Genomic DNA, 26,357 nt, shown 5'->3' on the forward strand with positions numbered 1-26,357 from the left:
GTTGGAAATCTTTTTTTTTATTTCTTTACGTCGATTTCTTTGTTCACTTCACAAACAGACGAGACGTACGGCATAAAACAATGGAAGCCTCAAGAGAAGCACAATGGTAGATAGCTGGGCTAGTTTGATGACTATCCCTGGTCTGATTAACGAAGTGCCAAAGGAGTATGAACAAGAGATGTAAGACAAGCACAAGCGCTTGTGTTTCCCTTACCTCTCGTGTCCATGTTCCTTCCGCGCTTCAGTAGTCAACGATAAAGAAGATACCCATTCATCATGAGAGGAAGAAAAAGAGGGAAGGGAGCAATGTAAGAGCATGTTGCTCATGGAAATGAACCGTCCTCTGCAGTTCAGAGCCTGTGAGAGGATGTCTTTTTCATGTCTGTTTGTCTCCCCGGCACTGGGTTTCGTGACACTTCAATGCATCACCACCAAATCCAGCTCCAATCCAACTATTTTTGAACCTCAGTTTGTTCATGCGAGCAAGTTTTGAAATATTCCATCAGGAAAAAAAGCAGAAATAAAATGGGATAGGATATAGACAGCTTCTGCATAGCCTTTTCTCCCTGCGCATCATCATGTGTTCATGAAGGACATACAACAGCACAGAAGTGACACTTAATTGGACGGATTCTTTCACGTGTACATGGCATCTGTACTTGCACAGTTTCAAATCTCAAGTGCCTTGTGGAGACATGTGAAGCCACAGGTTCCTGCTCTGGCTGAACTAGCTCATGCTCAGCCAGCAGCTGTTTGGTTCGCTTGCTCGTGCCTGCTGGTCCTGTGAATGATCCCTGAATAACAGAAGTGGCATTTGTACGGCTTCACACCCATGTACCTGCATGCAGCTGTAACGCTGCAAGTGGCTGAACTCTGCAGGACAGACGTGGTACTTTTATGGCTTCTCGCCCTTGTATGCCCGCTTGTGCTGCCGTAGGTTCCTGCTCAGGCTGAAATTACCAGGGCAGACATCACACATGTATAGCATCTCGCCCGTGTGTGTCCGCTTACGCTGCCGTAGGTTCCTCCTCAGGCAGAGGTCAGCACGGCGGGCATCGCACTTGTATGGCTTCACACCCATGTGTGTCCGCTTGTGCTGCTGCAGGCTCCTTCTCTCACTGTACTCCGCTGGGCAAGCACCACACCTGTATGGTTTCTCGCCGGTGTGTGTTCGCTTGTGACGCTGGAGCTGTCCGTTCTGGCTGAACTCCGCCGGGCATGCATCGCACTGGTATGTCTTCTCGCCCGTATGTGTCCGCTTGTGCTGCTGTAAGTTCCCTCTCTGCCCGAATTCCGCAGGGCAAAGATTGCACTTGTATGTTTTCTCGCCCGTGTGCGTCAGTTTGTGATCCGACAGGCTCTTGCTCTGGTTGAACTCAGCAGGACAGAGATCGCACTTGTACGGTTTCTCGCCCCTGTGTGTCCGCTTGTGACGCTGTAGGTGCCCGCTCTGGCTGAACATTGCTGGGCAGGCATCGCACTTGTATGGTTTCTCGCCGGTGTGTGTCAGCTTGTGCTGCTGTAAGTTCCCTCTCTGACCGAACTCCGCAGAAGAAACACTGCACTTGGATAATTTCTTGCCTGTGTGTGTCAGTTTGTGATACGACAGGCTCTTGCTCTGGCTGAACCCAGCAGGACAGAGATCGCACTTGTACGATTTCTCGCCCCTGTGTGTCCGCTTGTGACGCTGGAGGTGCCCGCTCTGGCTGAATTTCGCTGGGCAGACATCACACTTGTATGGCTTCTCGCCCGTGTGTGTCCGCTTGTGCTGCTGCAGGTTCCCTCTCTCACTGAACGCTGCTGGGCAGGCATCGCACTTGTATGGTTTCTCGCCAGTGTGTGTCCGCTTGTGACGCTGCAGATGCTCGTTATGGCTGAACTTCGCTGGGCAGGCATCGCACTTGTATGGCTTCTCGCCCGTGTGTGTCAGCTTGTGCTGCTGTAAGTTCCCTCTCTGACCGAACTCCGCAGAAGAAACACTGCACTTGGATGTTTTCTTGCCTGTGTGCTTCTGTTTGTGATACGACAGGCTCTTGCTCTGGCTGAACCCAGCAGGACAGAGATCGCACTTGTACGGCTTCTCGCTCCTGTGTGTCCGCTTGTGACGCTGTAGGTGCCCGCTCTGGCTGAACTTCGCTGGGCAGACATCGCACTTGTATGGCTTCTCGCCCGTGTGTGTCAGTTTGTGCTGCTGTAAGTTCCTTCTATGACCGAACTCTGCAGAACAAACACTGCACTTGTCTGTTTTCTTGCCTGTGTGCGTCAGTTCGTGATACGACAGGCTCTTGCTCTGGCTGAACCCAGCAGGACAGAGATCGCACTTGTACAGCTTCTCGCTCTTGTGTGTTCGCTTGTGACGCTGTAGGTGCCCGCTCTGGCTGAACTTCGCTGGGCAGACATCGCACTTGTATGGCTTCTCGCCCGTGTGTGTCTGCTTGTGGTGCTGTAGGTTCACTCTCTCACTGAACTCCGCTTGGCAGGCATCACACTTGTATGGTTTCTCGCCGGTGTGTGTTTGCTTGTGACGCTGGAGGTGTTTGTTATGGCTGAACTTCGCTGGGCAGGCATCGCACTTGTATGGCTTCTCGCCCGTGTGCGTGAGTTTGTGATCTGACAGGCTCTTGCTCTTGCTGAACCCAGCAGGACAGAGATCGCACTTATATGGTTTCTCGCCTTTGTGTGTCTGCTTGTGACGCTGTAGGTGCCCGCTCTGGCTGAACTTCGCTTGGCAGACATCGCACTTGTATGGCTTCTCGCCCGTGTGGGTCCGCTTGTGCTGCTGTAGGTTCCCTCTCTCACTGAACGCTGCTGGGCAGGCATCGCACTTGTATGGTTTCTCGCCGGTGTGTGTCCGCTTGTGACGCTGGAGATGTTCGTTATGGCTGAACTTCGCTGGGCAGGCATCGCACCTATATGGCTTCTTGCTCGTGTGTGTCCACTTGTGCTTCTGAAAGCTCCTTCTCCGACCGAACTCCGCAGGGCAAGCATTGAACTTCTGTGTTTTCTCGCCCATGTGCGTCAGTTTGTGATCCAACAGGCTCTTGCTCTGGCTGAACTCAGCGGGACAGAGATCGCACTTATTCGGTTTCTCACCCCTGTGTGTCCGCTTGTGACGCTGTAGGTGCCAGGTCCGGCTGAACTCTGCCGGGCAGGCATCACACTTGTATAGTTTTTCGCGAGTGTCTGCTCGCTTGCGAAGCCGCCGGTGCACAATACGGCTGAACTTCGCAGGGCAGGTATCATTCTTGTACAACTGCTGGTTCATGTGCGTTTGCATGTGACACCGCGGACTCCTCCTCTGGTGGAACTGTGCAGGGCAGTGGTCGGACTTGCATGACTCCTCGTCAGTACGCTTTGACACGTGACTCGTGTCACTGCCAGACGGCAAGAATGCAGAGGGACAGATGTCGTACCTAAAACCCTCCTCTCCCATCTGATCCCCCGATGGAGTAGCTCGACACTTTTCAGACTCATTGTGACACTGTGCAAGCATGTGACGTCTCCGGCTGTCTTTCGACGTGCACGCAAGTGCACATGGCTTGCTCTGGTCTCGAGGTTGCTCCATGGGAGGACTGTCCATAGTGACTGGTGAAGTGTTGTCGAACTGCGCTTCAACGGTTATTGTGCTGATATTGAACTGTGCCTCTGAAGATGTGCAACCAGAAGATGCTTGATCACAAGTGCCTCTGGGCTGGTCGTTAATGTGGAGCAAACCAGTGCTTCCTCTTGCTCCTGTAATTTCGAAAATTGGAGATTAGGTGTCGCATACCAGCACAGGCGCACCTCTGATGGCACCGCCTTTGCCCTCAGGCTGTTCGTGTTCGACTCAGCAAATGATCTCCCTTGCACACTATTGAGGTCCTAGGTTTAAGGTGACTGCCCCCTTGAAGGCCCAGAGCTCGATACGGGACAGTGAGAGGCTTTTGTTTCCTTCCTTTCTTCGTTCCTAACCGGGGGCGCTCTTGACCGCATAGCACGCAGTATGCCAATCATCATCGCAGATGATATTGCTCTGTCTCCGGATCAGCTAGGAAAGGGGGTGCGCACCGTTTTATGTATCAACATTCCTCCCAATCGGAAGATAAAACAATACGGTTCTGAAGGTTGGTTGGCCTAGAATGATTTTGCCAGCGAAGAGCGCCACCTGTTAGTGCCCGAAAATCCGGGCCCTATTGATGAGGAACTTGCGAAAATCACTGCAGTGTCTGAAGAAAAAGAAAAGGTGGAATCCCTTTAAATGGAACATCAAGGAACCTGGAAAATATGTTCCGTTTACCGGAACATCCATTTACTAAATTACCGTATTTACCCGAATGCTAGTCGACACCGCCCCTTCGAAATTCATGAAAATGAAAAAAACTTTTGTGGTAACAAAAACGTAAAAGATGAATTCATCGGGAAAGAGTATCGCACATTGCTTCAATGACGCCGCGTAGAAACGACGCACTTTAACCATGGGAGAGAAAGGAAGAAGGAACTTTCGTTTTGACTGCTTTTATTGCTGTCGTTTGTCACATGTCCAGATATCTTTTACCCGTTTCCCTCTCTCTCCCCCACTCCATGTGAGGAAGCGAACGCACGTGACCAGCGCGTCGGCCGCAGAGCAACGTGGTTGCGCAGATCACGATTATAAGTCGACCCCCTACTTTCCATCGTTGATCTTGGAAAAAGGGGTCGACTTCCATTCGAGCAAATACGGTATTTAAGCCATGCTCCTTGTTTTCACAAGCCACTAGCATCTGTACTCAGTGTTGTGTAATATTTAGCAGGGACAGGTAACGGTAATGGTAACGGAAACAGAAACAGTATATGTATTACTGAAATTGGAGATGGCAACGATAACGGAAATGGAAACGCGTACCACTGTCCTGCATTACCGCAAACAGAAACGGAAAGGAAAATTATCTTCTGGTATTGAATTCAGGTAATGACTAATACTGTTGTGCGACAACATTTCAGTGACTTTTCATTTCATTTTTGTATTTCTATTACTTCATTCCATGTAATGCTCTAAATATTGCACGACAGCATGGAACCAAAGCGTCATAATCGATGTCGAGGGTGCATCATTCATGACATTACCTACCTACATGAATCAAGACATGAGACTTACACAACAGACTCCACGCACTGCACTCTACTCTACCATAGCACTTGGATGACAGCATATGAGTTTTATATTTATTTACTTTTACTTTCTGCGTTTCACCATGGCTACGGCAGTATTGTTTGCTACTGAGAGCATCTGCCAGTGAATGCGACACTGGATAAACTTTACGCCCATCTTGGGTTGCTGGACTCAGAATGACAGAAGACCGACTGCAGACATGTTCTTGCACTTCTTTAGAAACCTTGCAAGATGTGCGCATCTAAACAGCATAAAATTACTTGTGCAGTGTGTACGCGTGGCACACCGAAGCTGCACTGGGGGAAAACAGTGGCATAGAGCTGGCATAGAGCTGACAGAAAGCTGACAGAGAGCTGACAGAGAGCTGACAGAGAGCTGACAGAGACCGTCCTCCCGCAGCTCTGCAACAGCCGTTCGATTACCAGGAACAGTAACGGAAACGAAATGAAAAACTGGTATCAGAAACGGATAACGGAAACGAAAATTACTTAACTTGAGTTCAATTACCAATGGTTTCAATGGTCATTGAAGAACACCCATATGACAGCCTGGGTATAAGTACCCTTGAGCACTTTGTACTTACCCTCTGATGCTGACAGACAGCTGTGTCCCATCTGGTCCTTCTCTGCCAAGAGTGCAACATTGTAAGGCTCTGTCTTCACTTGTACAATTTGATATTCATTCGAAGAGTTCTCTTGATGTTCCTCTTTAATGTGACACATCCTAGGTGTTGCTCCTGAAGCAAAACAAAACAGGAGAGAATAAGCCACATTACTATGCTTCAAGTCATGTGACGGCCACCCCCATATAGCCTTTCTGAACCCAGTTTTAGGGCATCACTCTGGAGAAGGAATGCACCGAAGTGTGTTTAGTAAAATTTTGTCTAGCGCTGTACTTTTCAATACAGTAGCACCAGAAGATGTGGAGTGTGTTTGTTAGGGCTAAACATTGTGGGAGCACATGAAGGGAGACACACTGTGCACCATGGATTATTTTGCACTTGATTCCTCTGGTTGCATCTACTGTTCCTTATCTTCTCACTGACAAATATCGTTATGTGCAGTTGTTTATGCGGCCAAAGTCTGCAACAGTTGCAGTAATATGAAATTGTATAAAGGATCTCCAGGTCTATTTTGCCTAGTTTGAGAATCTTCCATACTAGAGAACACATGCTGGAAAACTGATACATAACGAACAAAAAACTGAAAAGCATTTCCGTGGCATGCCACTTTTTGTCCATATCCTGTCATTCAATTTGGTGTTGGCCAAATCCCCTCAAGCATTTTCGGTTTACCTTCTGATGTTGTGTCGCATCTATGTCTCATTGGTTCCTGTCCTCCCAAAGGCACAACATTGTAAGCCTCTGTTTTCACTTCTATGTTTGGATCTTCCTGTGAAGATTCCTCTCGAGGTTCTTCTTTAATGTCACACATACCAACTGTTGCTCCTGAAAACAAAAAAGGAGAGAAGTAAGCCACACTGCATGGATTCTAGTCATGTGACGGCCACCTCGGTACCTGTCCTGAACCCAGTGTATAAAATATACTCTTCAGCGATGAGGAAATTGGGTATGTTAAGGAGGGGTCCGAACAAAACCCCTGTTCAGCATAAGACTCATGGATCAATTGCGAGGCCAAGTCTCGTGTACGTGGGTGATGTCTGGGACTCATATATGATGATCCATGTGGGAAAAAATTGGGTCTATTCAAAACCGTGCCTTGAGATTTATACCGGGTGATTCACGAATCATTTCAATTGGGGTTGATGAGAAAACGGAAGAATGGAAAAATAGGCGGTCAACGACTCTCGTGCGGTAGTTAAGCTTGCCATCATAAAAAAATCAGGATATATACCAAACTGCAGTGTTCAAATACCCTGTCCCTTCCAGGTTTTCCCTGACTATTTCAAGCAAATTCCATGAGAAAAACAAAAGGAAACTTGGTGCCTGCTCCAACGTTTTGATACAGATCCATCATAAAACGGACCATTTACTAAGTTTAGTGAGGCTTTTCTAGTTTTCTGCCTCAGAGGTTGTCGTACTGGCGATCTGCCAGTCACGGTCACCTTGCTGCGGTATCGCCTCTCAACCACCAGACGGCGCTCGATCGCGATTCGCCGCGCATCATCACGGCACTACTCTGCGGTTTTCCCTGACTTCAGCTGCTTTTTGGCCAAATTCCCTGACAATTCCCTGTTTTCCAGGTTGGTAGACACCCTGAAAAATACTATTGTCGAATTTCAATTGCAATAACTTGAAATTTGCCTAGCCAACAGAACGTTTTTGTTACGGATAGACAGAACACTGCAAAAAACAAAAGGAAAGGGAAAGGAAAAGGCAAGGAAGGAAATTGCAATAATAATCTGATCAGTGTTAACAAAAGCAACCAAAGCAGCAGCTCCCCTTTCCTTGTATTTTTAAACGCTCGTCCTATCATGTGGGCAGGGGCATGTCCTCCTCTCATCGCATCTTGGCGGCCGATTTTGTGCACTCCCCATAGCATTAGAGACTGCGGCTTCCCGTGTATTAGACTAAGTTCGCCATGGGCTTCCTGGTTCTGTAAAAAGAAACGTTAGGTTGTCTAGGCTTGCAACTGAAATTCGACAAAAGTGTTTTTTTAGTAATTTTTTTGTACTCCAGAAGATTGCAATAGTGTATAACACGCACACGATTTACTAGTCTTTATTAGGGCATTAGAACACGAACAGTTGCCAACATGCTCAAGATTTGTAGTTTTTGGCAGTGATGGCCAGTAGTTAACTACATGTAGGGGGACCACGAGTTGAAGGTTCCCCAGGACCTGGTATAACATCAGTGAACATAAATTATTCTTCAGGCTGCTCACCTCAGTCGATGACCAGTCTGTCAGAACATGCCTGACAAACATTATCGTCATCTTGAACCGATTGAGGAAGGCCTGCGGGAAGAGGGTGTCGTGGCAGCAAACCGAATAGTGATGCGTCGGGACGGTAAAGAAATCGCAACAGCACATTATTCTATCCTTTCAACTACACAAGCTTCCTGCAACCATCAAGGCTGGTTACCGCAGGAGAAGCGCGCAATTACCTATCGTGCGCGTGTGGATTTGAAATTGGTTTAATCGTTGTGTTCTGTATAGGCGTGGCATGATGCACACTGCTGTGTTTTTCAATACCGATTCACTAATTGTAGCTCAAAACACTTTTCGCGAACGTTCCACTGACAACATTTATCAAGGCTGTATGTAACACTGCATCCATGAGATTCATGTTACATTTGTTTGTTTCTTGGTTTTCCCTTGCTGTTTGTTCTCTTCTACATTGCACGGGTGAGTGTTCTTGGCGTATGCAGGAACTGCAGGTCTTCTCTTGACTTTGCGTTTGACACTGTAGCTATTGTACTTAAAGTTTATCGTAGTGAATATGTGAGGATTGCATCTCTCCAGTTATGGCCCGTTAAGGGCCAACAGTATTTATAAATAATAAATAAATTCACTGGCGATTTAGCGGTTAACGCGACAAAAATACGTTAGCAAAATTAACAGACTTTTTCTTGGCCATACTTAACTTCCGGGCATCCACTTCCGGTTGCCCACCTCTAGTCATTGCTTCATTTCTGATTTGGCACTCCCAATTACTATATGCAAGCCCATTTAATTGACCTTTAATTCCCCTCGGTTACTTTCAATTCTCCTTTAATTAATTTTGATATCGGCAGCTTAAACGAGGTAATCTTGAATTCCCTTAGTTACATTTAAGTTTACTTGCCATAATTACTCTCAATTCCCTTTCAACTGCCTTTAATTGCCCTTCATTAGCTCTGTTAAAACCTCGGGTCACCTACAGTATTCTTCAGTTTCGCTTAATCTTATCCCTTAATTACATATATCTTACATTAATTACCTTTACACAAAGCTTTTGGTTTTAATTTCCCCTAATCACCTTCGGTCACTCTGACCTGTTACTCTTAATTACTTTTGACTACGTCAATTTGAAATAATATGCCTATATTTATATTTACGCCCTTGTATTCCCTTTGCATATCCACTTATTCCACTTTCTCAGTGGGGCTTCACCAACTCACACACAGACAGACACACATACATACAGCTTTTCCCATTTTGACACTCCCAATTCTAACGCATTTAATAAAGAAATAGTTGCAGTACCAGATTCAAAACTTTCGTCGCCACTTTTGGCCATCAAAGGGGCTGGTTGAGTGAGTCAGGTGGAACGGGAGACAAGAAAATTTGGTGTTGGGCCCTTGGTCAGGTTGTTTCAAAAACGAGGTCATGCACCCAAAACTTAGACGTAAGCTGGGACCTGTTTTTAGGACGCTTCGTGCTATGTAACAAATCAATGTGGCCAACGCAATCTACACAGAGAAAGCCTGCATATTTGTCGATGTGACGTTAACTAGTACTAAGAGTCGGCCAATCAGGATCGTGTCTCCAACGGTGATAGGCAACCAGGAACGATTACACTGACTAGAACAGCACAGGTAAGCCGGTTCGAACCGATTAATATAGGTTCAAACCAGTATTTTGGTTGCACTGAACCCAAACCAAACCAATAACCTTGAACCAGAACTTGAACAGAACCCCAGAAAATAACGGTTCCGAGCTCCGATTCGAAGCTTAGATATCACGAGAAACGAAACATCTCTTCCCTAATCATGGGTTCTTTCAGGTGCTTGAAGACTTAGAAATGCAACAGTTCCAGTGTGGTAAGGAAAAGACGCTCGCACTTCACACGCAAGGTAGTTTCTCTGGAGGTCACATCATGGCGCCACCAGTTTATCGCACATTCCCTATGACACTAATGCTACCTGACACACCAAACATCACGACTGCTTTTAATCTCTCTTGGCACACAGGATTGCCTCACTGTGATCCCTCCATAGATATTGTTCCCCTGACGCTGGGTTTCCTGACACTTCACATGCATCACCACCCAATACAACACCAGTCCAACTCTTTCTCAACCTCAGTCTGTTCATGCGAGTGAGTTTCACAACATCGGACAGAAATAAGATGATGTGGGATACAAGCTGCTTCTGTACAGCCTTCCCCCTCTGCACATGACCACATGCTTCTTCAGGCCTCCACACTCAGGACAGCAGAATGGATCCCTGGGTGGCCTCTTTCTTGTGTACACGGTCTCCACACTTGTACTGTTGCTATCCCAGGCACTTCGAGGCTACTTGAGAAACGACGCAGTCATGCACTGGCTGAACTAGCTCCTGCTCTGTTAGCAGCTTGTTCTATGGCTTGTGTGTGTGTACAGTGGCTGAACTCTGCAGGACAGAAGTTGCAACTGTATGGCTTCAAGCCCATAAAAGCCCCCTCGCAAAGGGGCAGATTTGTGACCTGCCTGAAGTTTGAGGAACATATAGAATGCTCCTGTTTGGCTTGTCACTCGACGCTGTGACTGATTTTTGCCGGATGAGGTCACGCTTCTATGGCTGCTCACCCATGTGTGTCCGCTTGTGATGCTTAAGGTACCTGGCCTGGCTGAACTCTGCAAGGCAGACATCGCACTTGTACAGCTTCTCACACGTGTGTGTCTGCTTGTGCTGCTGTAGGTAGTCATTCCAGCTGAACGCTGCAGCACAGGCATTGCACTTGTATGGCTTCTCACCCGTGTGTGTCCGCTTATGAACCTTTAGACGTACACTGTGCCTGAACTCCGCAGGGCAGACATCACACTTGTATGGCTTCTCACTCATATGTGTCCGCTTGTGATGCAGTAGGCCCCGGCTCCAGCTGAACTCTGCAGGACAGAGGTCGCACTTGTATGGCTTCTCGCCCGTGTGTGTCCGCTTGTGTTCCCGTAGATTCCAGAGCCGGTAGAACTCGGCAGGGCAGACATCACACTTGTGTGACTTCTCACCCGTGTGTCTCCGCTTGTGTTCCCGTAGATCCGAGATCCGGCAGAACTCTGCAGGGCAGACATCACACTTGTGTGGCTTCTCACCTGTGTGCCTCCGCTTGTGATCCCGTAGATGCGAGATCCGGCAGAACTCTGCAGGGCAGACATCACACTTGTGTGGCTTCTCGCCCGTGTGCGTCCGCTTGTGATCCCGTAGATCCGACATCCAGCGGAACTCTGCACTGCAGACATCACACTTGTGTGGCTTCTCGCCCGTGTGCTTCCGCTTGTGGTCCCGTAGATTCGAGACCCGGCAGAACTCTGCAGGGCAGACATCACACTTGTATGGCTTCTGGCTTGTGCGGGTCCTCTTGTGATGCTGCAGGTCTGTGCTCTGGAAGAACTCTGCAGGACAGATATCCCACTTGTATGGTAGAAGCACAAACGAAATACGAAGTGAGAATTTTATATTTTTTTTTTCCATAAACAAACCTTGACAACACATAATCATTCGCTCATACAGTGCTGGACTTTGAAACCCACTCTGTCACATTCTTTTCTCCATGCTAGTAGCCAATAGACCCTATGCAAAATGAAAGCGCCACCTGGTGCTGAGCTCCTTCTATTCGCCATTATACGTACGGTCCGGAGAACCGGTTTGTTTTGTACGTGGAGTTAGAGCACTGTACGGGCTTACCCGAAAGCCCGTACCCGGCCCGTGGGCCGGGCTTTGCGTTTCTTATGCGGGCCTGGGCCGGGCTCGGGTTTCAGCCACCGGGACCGGGCCGGGCTTGACGACGCCGACCATGGTCGGGCATGTACGCCAACATATTTGGTGAGATTGGACAGCTGAATTTTAATGTCACCTTTTTTTTTCATTGGGTATGATGTATCATGGTATTCTCATCTGAGAACTATCACTTTATTATATGTGATCATGCTTATTTCGTGTAATGGGTCTGGATTTAACACGTGCACTCACACACATTTGGAGACGTTTGGGGACGGCTGGCGGGTGCGCTGAGCAAGTTCGGCACGAGGGTCAGTTAGGTTAGGTGTTCTGACATATTTCATTCGCGTGAGTATTCGAGAAGGGGGAATAACACCGGTGCATGCGCAATAGAGCGGAAGTGAGTCTCTCTTGATCCGCAAGGTACATACATATCGCCCACGCGCCACTGCGCGCTGCCTTCCCAAGCAAGCAAGCACCAGACTTGTGTGCAACGCGTTACTAGTAATTGCGTTACTTGTACTCAATTACTTTTTCGAGTAATCAGTTACTTTGCTGTCAGAGTAATTTTTCCAGTAATCAATTACTTTTCTGAGTAATCGCTTACTCAGTAATTGATTACTTCTCCAGCAGAGATTAACTTATATTTTAGATGTTCTTCCCCAAGTCAGGCCCCTCGTGCCGTCAGCCTTTGTTGGGCCGTTCTAAGTATAGCAAGCGGAGGTCATTGTAATAACGTTCTGGAATTTTAGGGTCTCTCTCCGTAATCTCTTCCTACACCAGTGTGGTGGTACCTGAAGCGTTGGGTAGGGTTGCCACCTTTCGTAGTGAAAAATACCGGTTGAGGGAGAGGAGGTGGAATAGAGGGAAAGGAGGAACGGCTCACAGGAAAGGGGAAGTGGGTGAGGGTTGGACGCGCACAGAGAGAGAGAGAGAGAGAGAGAGAGAGAAAGGGCGAGCGTGCTTGCTCAAGATACTACGAGAAAACATATGTTCCTGTGTGTGGCTGGATCATTTATGCTAGAAATTGCTATAAACAAGGATGAATGCTTCACTGGATCGTATTGGAGCAACCGGATTGGACTGCCACTTACTTCGAAAAACTCATGAGCAGACAAACCCTTCTTTGCAGCCGTAGATCTCATGATGGCTGTATGCGGCCTAAGTTCTCGCTGGCTCGACACAACCACTGCTCTTGTACCCTCCGAACACAAGACTTAGTGAATAACAATGATAATAATGAATAACTAAGAAAACGACTGGTGACTGCGGAGTTGGGTCTGTGCTCCAGATTTATTCGAGCTGTCTTGGAATGTTGAAGAAAAAACCCCGTAAATGCCCCTATGAAAGGCCATGAGCCAAAAATACCGACAAAAGGCTGCCGGTATCACCTTCCTACCGGCAGCCGGCAGAGCGAGCAAATAACCGACCGTGCCGGTATAATACTGGCCTGGTGGCAACCCTAGTTGGAAGTTTAGTGAGTCATGGGGAAGTTCCACGCAATGCTCTTCCACAATCGGGTCAACGCCGTCCGGGGCGATAAATACAGCAGACGTACAGATCTACTCGTCCTACACGTTTTTTTGTTTTTCCTGTTATTTCAGCTGTTCCGCTGTTGAACCCCCTCTTCCTTTTTTTTTAGGCACACAAGGAAGGATATAATTTGCGTGAATGCGGAGTAACGACCGGAGCCACACGTTACTTTTCTACTCGTTACTCAACTACATTTGGAGTCGAGTAATTGGTAGCGGTAATCAATGACTTTTTCCGTAAAAGTAACGGGCACAACTCTGGCAAGCACCAAGCACACAGCGGTTTGCCGACGGAGAAACACAGCCTGTAAAACACAGAGCGTACATCCTCACTCTCCACCAATTAGATGGGTCCTTTTCCTCGCTGCGCTGTGCTCTTTCAATAGGCGGATTTGAAGGGAGACGAGAGCAGAGACCAGGGCATAGCGCACGTCAAAAGAACGCCAGGTGGTCCAAATTATCCGCATTCCTACCCTGCTGCATGTACAACATGTCACCACACTGCGCAGACAAACCTTACGTGCAACATCACGGTACCACTTGTGCTCTTTATTAAATCTAAATACGCCTTCGAGCCTCGAGAACACATAGAGCAGAGGCGGGCTTGGACCGGGCCTGAGCATGGAAACAGTCGGGTACGGCCCGGGCTGGCAGAGTCAGGCTCGGGCCGGGCTGGAAATCTATAGAAGACGTCGGGCCCGGGCCTGAAAATTAGGCCCGTGCAGTGTTCTACGTGGAGTCCCTCCTGCTGAAATGCCTTCGCAGTGTTGCGTCGCTGGCAGCAGACAACGAAGTTACCGAGATGCGACAGGGAAGAAGGTAGGTTTCAAACGCGAGGGGAGTGTTGCGGTAAATGTGACTTCGTACGTCTGTTGCTTCATAGGTCTCGTACTATCGGTGCCCAAACGACGAAGACCGTAGAAATGTGTGACTCGAGGCAGTGAAACTATGCTACGCAGATGTGCCATTTCAAGTTAAGAAATCAACATTCGTCTGCTCCGAGCACTTCTTGCCATCAGACTTTCTTTCGAGCGTTGTAAATGGATATTGTCGCCTCAAAGAAAGTGCCGTGCCTTACCACCCAAGCCGTGCCTGCCCAACAAGCAGTTGCAGCACAAGTCAGCGGCAACAGTGCACCAGATCTCAATGATGCTTCCACACACGTGTGCTGCCGTATATCACCACCTTGCAGAGGACCAGAGGCCATGGAGACGCCGGAACACCAAAGTGAAAACTGCAACTCTAACGAAAACTCTCTAGATGCTCTAACGAGGCAGCTGGCAGAGAAGGACATCGAAATACAAAATTTGCAGTGCCAACTGCTCCAAGTAAATGAAAAAGTTAAGCAGGTACTTCAAGAGAAGCAGGAGGTTGAGCGTCAACTTATGGATGATGAAAAAGAACACAGCAGCTGCATCAGAGCCATGGATGTGGATTCTCTATGTACATCTGATGAAAGGATGCAGTTTTATATTGGCTTGCCGAGCCTAGAAACATTTGATGCCCTTCATGACTACCTCGACCCAGGGGAGAATGGCTGGAATATTGAAAGACAGAAGAAGCAAGGAAGGACTCCACCTCAGGCAGCGTGTGGAAGGATGCAAAGGCTTTCAACAAGGAGTGAGTTATTCCTTGTTCTGGTCAGGCTGCGCTTGGGGTTGTTCGAACAAGACATTGCAGACCGCTTCGGTGTCTCTCAGTAGACAGTGTCCCGTATTTGCATATCCTTGCTTAACTTCATGTATGTGAAGTTAGCGAAGCTGCCACTGTGGCAGCCTCGCACTGTAGTTGATAGCACTATGCCTGGAGTCTTCAAGGAACAGTGTCCAGATACGAGAGTTATTCTGGACGCAACAGAAATCCGCTGTGACTTTGCAAGCTCGTTAGCCCTTCAATCTGGCACATATTCAACCTACAAGAGTGCGAACACCCTTAAGGGGCAAATTGGCATAGCTCCAAATGGGCGAGTGACCCTTGTATCAGAACTATTTACTAGATACACGTCTGACATAGAACGCGTCATTCGGTCAAGGAGCGGATTTCTTGGCCTGTCCTTTGAAGAAGGAGACTCTGTCATGGCAGATAAGGGTTTCACCATTGCTGATCTTCTGGAGCAAAAAAACGTGAGGCTGAATATTCCATCGTTCCTCCGAAACGAAGAGTTCTCTGCAGTACAAGTACAAGAAACAAAACAGATTGCCTCCTTACGAATTCATGTTGAACGCAGGATCCAACACGTGAAGACATTTCACATTTTTGATAGACCTGTAACCCTGAGCCTCGGGCCAGTATCAAACCAAACGTGGACAGCTGCCGTCATCTTAACCAACTTTCAACGCCCCTTAGTTGAAGACAGGAACTAGTGCACTGTGCAAATGTATGATAATGAAAAATCCATTGCAAAAATGTTTTTATTTTCTTTTGCCTCGTCAGTATATTAAAGTTGCATTTCAAAACTTTCACCGCATTACAAAACACATTTTGACACACCGGGCGTCACTGAGCTTGTTTCCTACTACATTCTGAGCGCCACTGTCTATGGAATGCAAAGACTGCTGTCAAACCATGGGAGCAAGTTAACAGATGACAGCGTCATAAACAGTACATCGTGTACGTATAGGAAAAGATCTGTATAGTGTATAACATAAAAATATTGCATCATGTATAATATCACAGTTGACCATTATCATATCACAGATGTGTCATTGCACATTTCCCGATAAAATCATTGCACTTGAGATAAGGGACTAGTGGTGCGTGACTGACTGACAGACAATATACAGCGTGTTTCACCTAAGGTCAGAAATTTTCACAACACAAGCAGGTAGTACTTTTGATGTACGACCAGTCTGTAACCCAAGTAGCATAAAAGTGGTGCTCGTTTTCTTTTATCGCACTCTTTAAAAATAATTTCATACCACTTTAGGTGAAACACCCTATATAAGTAGAACTATGTAGACAATGACACTGACATTAAAACAATGTAGATGCATCCGTTTCTGAACACTTACTGCAGTTTTGGGTGCCCTTCCTCATCAATAGCCATGTACGGTATGTTGTCTTTGGCAAAGTGCGGCTCGCTATCTTTCAGTGAATAGGGACATCTTATCTCGAGCACTCCGTTTGGTGTAGAATCTGTGGGGTCATATACTATAAATCTGTCCGGGGAGGCTCCCAGCCGGGGACAGAATGACCAAGGCGCGTCATCGCATCAGTGTAGGCCTGTGCAGCAACATTTTCATGTTTGCTGCCATATGCTATAGCTCGTACCTTTGACACATCACTCTGGGCAATCAAATTACTAAGACCCTTTTCAGTCCACTCAATAAAACCTAGCCGGGTGTTTCTCTCCAGAGCCATGGCCGCCTCACTTGTGAGAATAATGCCCTTAAAGTCGAAGATAAACAATAGAGAGGATAGGTCAAGTACAAATCATGCTGCATAGCAATTTGTCAAGGGTTTTTCACGTAGTATCATATGCAAATGAAAATGTTTGCACACCCTTTAATTTTGCAAAATTTTCAAATCGCGAAAATCAAGGACACGCAAAAAAAAAAAAAGGTTTGACAGTGTCAGGCAAGGATGACCTTGTCGTGTGTGCATGAGTAGACCCTGAAGCTTTAGGGTTAAACCCGATTTTTCCTTGAATTTGCACCCCGAATCGAGGTTCGCCGGTTTAGGGTTAAACCCACCCGCAAATGTATTTCTACCCGCAAAACTAAGCTAAGCTAGGCACCTCACGGCAATGACATACTAATTTTTCACAAAATACACGGTTGATCTCAATGTCTGATACTCTGGATAGGCTGTACAATGAATCATTTATTCGACAATAGAGCCCGATTTATCCCAAATTCAGTCTGATGGTGATTTTTCCTCCCGAATTTGCACGAATTTTCGACATCAAGTGATTGACCTGAATTTTACCCCCCGAATTTGGAAAAAATAAAACCCGAAAACTTCAGGGTCTATGCATGAAATATACATGTGGTCTCGTTAGTTTCATACACGCAGAAAAAACGATCGAGCAGCCACGCTACCTTGGTACTCTTGGTACCTGGTACTTGTCAAGAAGTGGCGGCAGCTGGAATGGAATGATGCTGTCACAGAACAGGCTCGTACGGGTGGGCACTGCTGGTTCCTCCGTTGCAGTTTCCAGTGCAATGTTCATAGATCGCCAGACTTTGCGGTGTGCCGGCCTTCCTGACTGCTGATATGTCGGGGGTGAATCGTATGGGGCTGAACCAATCTTTGTCTCAGTAAATGGCAGCTTGGATCCTTCTTGAAGGGCAAAAGCAAAGAGCTGTCCTTGGCTCCCCAAACGCCCAGCAAGTCTTCTAAAGGCACTCTGCACACTATCTGCACTCTGTTCTTTCCGTCGTGGGTCAAATAGGCGAGAATATGTCGGTGTGTTCTTCCCACCTTCTCGAGGTTTCCGCCAGTCAACCTCCTGCACAATTCTCGCTTTCATTGCAGCGGCCGTCGCCAACATTGTGGAAGCTCTGTACATGCAAGTTGAGGGGGAGATTCATCGAAACCATTCATCTTTAGCAGGGACACTACCCGAAGGAGTGCCATGACATGATTGCAAGACGCATGAGCACCTGCAGGGCACTGGCACCGGGTGTCTACCACGGTTCCAGTGCTTGGCTGCAGTACCAGATGGGTCGCATATGGTCGTCCATTTTTGCTTTGGCTTCTGTAGCACATGGCACGCACATGTACCTTGTCGGACCTGTAAAGTAAATACTTCTAGTTTAAGCACAAGCATCAATATCACATTTCTTGTTTCCGTTTATTCGCTGCAAGTACCAACACTGTAAGCCAGTGTACCGAACTCATGTTATAGCCGCATTACGCGTTAGTGCTGGGAAGTTCCAGGTACTCCTGAGTAAGTAAAGACAAATCTAGTGGACAAAATCCTACAGTTCAGGACGAAAATAAGCCTGAGCTGATGCTAATGGAGACAAGCAGATTAACTACGTATCACGACCTCACCCAAATGCGGTGCAGGGACCTAACCAAATGCGTACGTCGCCGTTTTGGTTTACCGGGTAATACAGTACCCCGAGCTCAGGCTTATTTTCATCGAGCTGTACTGCACTCACCAGTTACACGCATTCAGCTCTGTTGAAGAACGCGCGAGAACATTCGGTCGCACTATGCAATGTCTATGGTTTACGTTTGGGAAGCAAATGCACTCCATACCACTATGCGCTTGAAAGTACGTTACGAGCGTCCTCACCTGATATCCACTGTGTTCGTCATGACAGTGCCGCAATCGACGTAAGATTCAACAGCGAAGTTGTGCGATTTTTTCAGTTGTCGCAGTGAACTTGATCCTCCAGCATAGTACTCCCTTATTGTGACCTCGGTTATTAAGGGTATCGGAGACAAGTTCTTCGTCCAGTTCTCATCATGAGAAAGGATGAGTCGAGTGTCTGACATGCTGTCATCAACGACCAAAGTGTGATGGGACAACACGAAATGAAACAGACGAAACCATGCACACGATGAGGACAGAGGCGCTAAACAAGCTAGCTTTGACTTGGAATGGGGCTCCGTATAGCATCCCTAGGAGCAGTACGTAAAATGGCGGGTTGCTCCTGTCGATATCGATGGGTCACGCTATTATGCATAAGGTCTATTGGACTGAACAGAGTTACAGACATGTGCCGGGGTAACCCAGTCACCTGTTTGCAAGTCCACATGGTCGTGTTCGCTGCTAGGGCTGGAAAAGGAATGCACCGAAGCATGTTTTAGTAAAATTTTGTCTAGTGCTGTACTTTTCAATGCAGCAGCACTAGAAGATGTAGAGCGTACTTGTTAGGGCTAAAACGTTGTTGGAGCACATGAAGGGGACACACTGTGCACCATGAATTATTTTGCACTTGATTCCTCTGGTTTCATCTACTGTTCCTTATCTTCTCGCTCACAAACATCGTTATGTGCAGTTGTTTATGCGGTCAAAATCTGCAATAGTTGCAGTAGTGTGGATTTGTATAAAGGATCACCAGGTCTATTTTGCCTGGTTTGAGAATCTTCCATACATGCTTGAAATCTGACATGTAACGAACAGAAAACTGAAAAGCATTTCCGATGCATGCCACTTTTTGTCCATATCGTGACATTCAATCTGGTGTTGACCAAATCCCCTCGACCATTTTGTATTTACCTTCTGATGTTGGGTCACAGCCCATCTGTTCCTCTTCTGCCAAGACTGGAACATTGTAAGCCTCTGTTTTCACTTCTATGATTGGATCTTCATTTGAAGATTCCTCTCGAGGTTCTTCCTTAATAGGACACGTCCCAGCTGTCACTCCTGAATGTAAAACAAAAAGGGGGCGAAGCAAGACATATTGCGAGGCTTCGAGTCACAACCACCTCCGTACAGTGTGGGGGATTTGAGGAGACAAAACGGATTTACATCAAATCCGAATCAGGTCCGGCTTTAAATTTGAGTAAATCAAATCACTTTGAATCCAGATTTATTTTCAGCACGCCAAATGAAATCCCTTTTTTAAATGCAGATTTTTCAAACGCATCAGAAATCCGGAAGAGCTAACGTAGCTGAACACCTCTGGAATGGCTTCAGAATCGACTGCAGTTTTCAAAGCTCAGATTTTTACACATAATACTTAATTACTAACAGGAATTCCTAACAACTGCTTAACCAGGAAAGAGAGGCAAAACACATGGATGACATCTACAGTAGAATCTCGATGATACGATCACGGATGATACGAATTCTTTTCCGGTCCCGGCCAGAATGCCTTTTCTTCCCATGTATTAGAGTTCGGATGATACGAACGCGTTATCTTCCCTTTACGAATGATACGAATGAGCAGAGGATGCGACAGAGTCGTTCCCCCGTGATGCGAGAGCGCGCGAGTCATGCTGCTGCGTCTTTCAAAAAGGGAGGGTGCCCAAGCAGCACATTGTACTGAAAGTCGAGTGCAATAGGGGTGGCCGGTATGTGTCTTATCAATGTGTCTTATCAACCACCTTTTGGTGGTGGTGGAGATAAGATCAAAGGGATTGAACGGCTCAGAACCTTATCACCTTATCTCAGTTTTGACCTTTTCACCACCCTCGTAACAATAAACCTCAAAGCTGTCCCAAGCAGCATAATGTACTGAAAGTCAAGTGCAATAGGGGTGGCCCGTATGTGTCTTATCAATGTTCTTTAGTTTCAGAATTCTTTTCAAGGCCTTCCACCTACCCGTCCACCCCTATTGCACTCGACTTTCAGTACATTGTGCTGCTTGGGGTGTGACATCGCTCTGGCGGAAAACAGCTACCAGAACCCCAGAACACGTTGAGGGAAAATATCAGGACAACTTGTGGCAACATTACGCGTCACCATTCCGCAAGTCAGTGACATAAAAGCGTTACAACCGACCTCTTTCATTCACAGTAATGGAAAATGAACAGTCACTGTCAATTTTCTTGCCTCAATTTTTATTTTGGTTTAATTCGTTTGATACGAATTTCGGATGATAAAAATTTTTTCCGCGACCCCGTGAGATTCGTATCATCGAGATTCTACTGTATTACAGTGGAGCCGCATGAGCACAAAAAATGCAACTTGGTCATTATCTATTTCCTTATATTGAGATGCAACGGTAATGTGAAATTTGATAAAGAATCTCCACGTCTATTTTCCGTAACTTTCAGAATCTTCCATTGAACAGAACGTGTGCATGAAAGGTGATACCTGTCTGTCAGAAAACTAAAGTGCATTTCTGTTGTATCCCTCTTTTTGTCACGCTATTGAGTTTGGTGTTGACTAAATGTCCTCGACCATTTTGTATTTACCTTGTGATGTTGAATCACACTTGCGTCCCATTTGGTCCTGTCCAGTCAAGATTGTAACGTTATAAGGCTCCGTTTTGACTTCCACGATTGCATGTTCCTTTGAAGATTCCTCTCGAGGTTCTTCTTTAATGTCACACGTCCCAGCTGTCACTCCTGAAGTAAAACAAAAAAGGAGAGAAGTAAGCCACATTGCAAGGCTTCGGGTCACATGACGACCACCTCCGTACTTTTTCTGAACCTAGTTTAACTATATATTGCACCTAGAGGTGTGCGCTGTTGCCAGTAACGAAAAGTCAGGACTACACCACAGCGAATGGAAGCATGGGAAAGGGTTGTTGGGGGAAAGGATTTGGGTTTCGGAAGGGTGAAGGGGCATACGCCTATAGAGGGCGTCACAAGCGAATCCCCTAGTGGGAGGAGTGGGTACTTTTCCCGGGGCTCGTAGCACACTCTGCGGTGTTGCCTATATGCGGCCTGCTGCATCACGTCTACTGTAAACACATCAATCTTCAGAACACAAAACCAGTAAGCTATGGGCTGTACGTGGAGCTGTGTGCCATCATCCAGTTTGAGAACGACTACGACTGTAGAGCGCAGAGATGTGGCACGTGTGTAATATTAGAGCGCCAGTATGGCTGTTCTGCATGCCCAATGGTGTTATCGTGAAAATCAATGATGTATGACGTCTACATGTACAGCTGGAGGGTCCATGCTCCCGTGCAAAAATGGACATAGATGGAATATACGAAGTACTTCTCGGATCATTTGACTTAGCACCATCAGCAAAATGGTGATTACATATAACGGTGTTATTTGTTGGGCATCCACAGCGATCTATCTTCACTAAAAGCAACAATGAATGAAGTTTGCATAGCTTCCCGACAGTGGTTAACGTCACTGCAAGCGAACACGTTTCACTGCAACGTTTTTACTGTACATTTAACTGCGCTTCAGACTTCTCTCCTTTTCACGAGGCTGCCAAGGAAACAAAGAAAATTCTGTTCCAGGCGGAGAGCTTCATAGGTGAACGCACATTTCACCACACAACAATTGTTCTTCATCTTGTTCGCTGCTGGAGGGATGCCGAGCTTTCAGTGGGGGGTGGGGTAGTTATGCTTGGTGAAGGTTCAACTTACGGAATTTTTCTTAGACACGGAAAGAATCGTGGCACAATGGTGACATATTCGCACAGCTTTCCCGTTTTATTTGTACATGTTATTACGTTAGAACACAGTACATTAGAATACAGATTCATTATGAACGGCATTAAGATGCATAATCGCACGACCGACAAAGAAAAAAGACTAGCACCTTGTCTCACGAAGCTCAATGAATACCTAGCAACCAACGGTGAAAACCTTAGACAAGAAAAGCAGAATACCTCGCTCGATTGATCTGGGCGCAAATGGTTCTTGATGATCCACATTGAGTTTGTGTGCCTGCACGCATTTTTGCTCGTATATGCGCGCAACCCCCGAACAGCTTCAACGAAATTGGTAACAGTGATTCGTGTCTTCTGCAAGGCCACTGAGCCGTCGATCCATGAAAAACACGCAACAAGGGAACAATCCGATCTTGGTAGAACACTAGAACTCCTTTGTTGTACACCATGCCGAGCACAGAATATGGGCCGCAGAGTTTATCGCCTTCCCTACGGTCTCCTTTGTCGCACAAATCAGTTGCGTCGCATTTCCCGTGGCTTATCTGCGAGTGCGGCTTATCTGCTGGTAACATTTTCAAAATGTTCCTAAAAACGCGTCCTGCGGTGCGGCTTATACGAGTGAAATTACGGTACATCTATAGAATATTACCCCGTCATGTTCCCCAAGAGCATTCTATAAACAGGGTCTTACTTTTTCGAGTTAAACCCGATTAGCCCCAATTACATCCTGGCGAGAATCGGTTTATGACTGGTTCCTGTTGAACCAGATTCCTCCCTGCCCCGAATTCCAATCACGTGTCAGATTGGCAAAAAACAATGCACGTTGCGAAGTGGCCTGGCGTCGTTGTCCGAAGGACAGGACGATAATTGTTGTCAGTAGAAAATTTATGAGAACTGTAGTGGACCACAGTTGAGTGAATCGCTATTGAAAAATGCAGCGTCATGCCGTGCACATTCAGAACACTACGATCGGACCCATTCCAATTGCGCACAGTCACGATAGGGATGCGTGCTCGTCTCCTGCTGTCTCATTGGATGTCACTCTTTGCATCCTTTCTGGGATCCCACTCGTTGCTGTGTTCATTTGTGTTTCTTCTAAGTGGTAACATTGCGCAAATTAATTTGGTTTGAATTGTTAGGCTAGATTCCTACTGCAAAGAGTGCTAACCCCCATGGTTTTGAAACTACCGTAATTTCACGCATATAAGCTGCACCGCGGATAAGCCGCAGGACGCGTCTTTAGGGACGTTTTGAAAATTTTCTGGCAGATAAGCCACGGGCGTTACGAGACGACTGATTTGTGCGACAAAGGAGACCATAGAGAAGGCCATAAACCCTGTGGTTCATACTCCGGGGTCGGCATAGTGTACAACAAAGGAGGTCAGCTCTAGAGTTCTAAGAAGATCGGATGGTGCAATTGTTTGGTGTTTTTCATAGCTTGATGGGTCAGTGGTTTTCCAGAAGACGTGAATCGCTGTCACCACTTTTCGTTAAAGCTGCTTTGGGGAATGCACGAGGAAGATCAATCTACTCGAATGTGGACCCACCCCTGTTACGCACTGTTTGTGCATCGGCAGGGCAGTGCTGTTCCAGAGACACTGTTGGCCCTTTCGTTAAAACCAGCATGTGGGGAAGGTACCAGAAAAAAAAGTCATCAGATAAGCCGTAGAGCGCTCGTGGGGAAAAAAATTGTAAAATTATGATATAGTTCAAAACTACGGATAGCTCAGCATAAGTAGAATTTGCACTACCAGCCCCATGAGAATATGAAAAAAAAAAAAAAAAGATGCAAAGTTGAGAGTTCTCAAGGACTGTGGAAAATTCCCAGGTTTTCCAAACCTCGAAAAATTGCATTTTCAAATTCTAGGGCATTCGAGTGTTTGAAGGACTAGTGGGAACCATGATAGTGGACGATTTTTTCCCTCCCGAATTCGCCTTCCAGCATTTAACTAGAAAAAGTCAGGCCCTATCTATAAAACACTCACCACCTGAGTGTAAATTTTACACGAACTTTACAATAAGTATCACCTCCTGAAGCATACTCACCACAGTGCTGTTGATGTACCTGGCCCTGTTGTGGCAGGCATGCAACATCAGGTGGTTCCGATTTCACTCTCACGGGCTGATCCCGGAACTCCAGAGAGAACTTCATTTTCTTGGAGTCGTGATTCCAAAGGGCCTGGCACGTGATGACTCGAAGTCACAAGAATCTCTTGCCTCTTCTTTAATGCGGAGTGCTGTCCTCATCCCACGTAAATTTAAAGGAGAAAATTGGGTCCTGAAGTGAAACAAATACAGCGACGGTTTTCGTACGCTCACAGAACATGAAATCCCTGAACAGTGTATTCGTGAAAACAGCGACTCACCGTTTGTCAGAGGGTCAGCTACGTTCAGACAGAAGAGGTGCCGGTGAGAAGTTCCCGACGAAATATTGCGAGAACTTCTTTTTCCTTCCGAAGAAACATGATACACGTATTTAACTACTTTCCAGATTCAAGATGTAACATTTGGAAGGCTTAAAGTGTGATGAACGAGGTTAATATTTTCCCCCTTTCCAACACTTACACACCAGGAAGCCATGGGCAGTTTTGTGCAATATGTAACATCTGCTTAGCTGGCAAGCAATTTTATAACAATGACTATGTAAATAGAATTCTCAATGTGTGCGTGAAGACTCGCTTAATTAATTTATATATTTACAGTATATGACAAAGTACCATCCAAGTAGGAAGAGCACATACAGGGTGTCCCAGAAAATGTCTAATTGATTTATAATTTAAAAAAACTAAAAAAAGTTAAAAAACTACGCCACCTAGAAATAACACGGTCAATGGAATTTGTTCTTACTAGCTTTTTGCCGCCTGCTGATGTGATTGTCACCTAAATCAAGTTTTATTAAGCAAATTATTACGAATGGAACTAAAAAATGTGTCACATAAAGGTGTGCCTTTTACCCCACCAATGTGAAGCACTTGAAAAATTTACTCAAGTTTGTGATAAATGACGGGGACTTATAGCATCTGCCGGGTGGACCCAATTGTTTATGCAGTGAAATCCATCGGACTGTCCGTGACATGAGGAACGCGGTAGAGCGCCTGAAGCCGGCACCGTCCAGAAGGTGCATAGGAAGGCATGGGACAAGCTGCACGAAGGTAACTTGGACTTATCCAGCTACAGACTCAGTTACCTAAACTAACGGAACCTAACCTAGAGCTGTACCAATTTGCAAAGTAATGACGAAAGATGGAAGTCATTGAAAAGGTTATCCAGCTGTAGGACTCGAACCCGCATCTTCAGGATTACCGTGGGTTCGAGTCCTACAGCTGGCTAACCTTTCCAGTGACTTATCCACCTTTCATCATTAATTTCTTAAGCACTCGTGTCTTCGTATGTATTTGTCCTTTCTATGTGTTCCAGTCTCAGGACATCAATTGTCTCACGTTGCAAACGAAGCTACCTTACACTACCCTGACTAGAATAAGCTGAACACTAACGGAACCTAAACTAATCTAACCACAACACTGCATGTAGGAAGCCGACTTGCAGAATGGTTGGATGGTGGAATGCTTTATCATTATGCATCAAGTTAGGCGCCCATTTGGCAAAAGCGAGCACATAGTTGTCAAGACCCCCACGGGGGTACCGTGATGTTGAAACACCACTCTGGACACTTCCTCCAACATTTCATTACTCATCCAAGTTGAATTATGCGGGCTAATGTGGTTCTACGTCGAGATATAACTTACTATTTTCCGTAGATGAATCCCTGTTTCTCTCACTCGAGCATGCGGCCTGTGTCTTGCTCCTTCAGGTCCTGTTCTGGGTTCTTCACAAAATTGTTTTGTTGTCCTGTACAATGCTGGTGCACTAGGGAGCACGGAACAAAGGGTGTTTTCAAAATAACGAAGATCCCAATAGCCCCTTAATTGACGGAGTACCTCATTTCAAATAGCTCGAAGTGAAAAGTAAACACTCGAAGCCACTCTGCCACTACTAGAACCGCGCTGAAGCTTTCAGCCGCCGAATCTGCCCTGTGTGCGCGCGGCCATATTTCCCAAACTTTCCATGATGATGATGTAACGATGTAACCGTAAAACTAGCGCAAGATATGGCTCGAGAGCACCAAGACCTTCAGGAAGA

At 46.5% G+C, this 26,357-nt stretch overlaps 1 protein-coding gene across 1 annotated transcript; it reads right to left on the reverse strand.

Moving 5' to 3' along the window:
* On the reverse strand, positions 1–26,357 carry LOC135375628 (zinc finger protein 271-like). Its single transcript, XM_064608301.1, has 9 exons — positions 26,156–26,357; positions 25,964–26,084; positions 24,584–24,667; positions 24,264–24,454; positions 21,056–21,208; positions 19,413–19,559; positions 6,423–6,575; positions 5,712–5,864; positions 1–3,732 (listed from the first exon to the last, which is right to left on the reverse strand). Exons 4-9 carry the CDS (start codon positions 24,367–24,369, stop codon positions 896–898), a joined length of 3,549 nt encoding a protein of 1,182 aa, XP_064464371.1. The 5' UTR covers positions 24,370–24,454; positions 24,584–24,667; positions 25,964–26,084; positions 26,156–26,357; the 3' UTR covers positions 1–895.

Source organism: Ornithodoros turicata, unplaced genomic scaffold, assembly GCF_037126465.1.
Source record: "Ornithodoros turicata isolate Travis unplaced genomic scaffold, ASM3712646v1 ctg00000911.1, whole genome shotgun sequence".
Classification (NCBI taxonomy): Eukaryota; Metazoa; Arthropoda; class Arachnida; order Ixodida; family Argasidae; genus Ornithodoros; species Ornithodoros turicata.

Coding starts and splice junctions, on each gene's coding strand:
- LOC135375628 (XM_064608301.1), bottom strand. CDS start 24,369: ATGAAGTTCTCTCTGGAGTTCCGGGATCAGCCCGTGAGAGTGAAATCG. Junction 5,865..6,422: donor ATGCGACACAACATCAGAAG/GTAAACCGAAAA, acceptor GTTTTGCTTCAG/GAGCAACACCTAGGATGTGT. Junction 3,733..5,711: donor CTGTCTGTCAGCATCAGAGG/GTAAGTACAAAG, acceptor TCGAAATTACAG/GAGCAAGAGGAAGCACTGGT.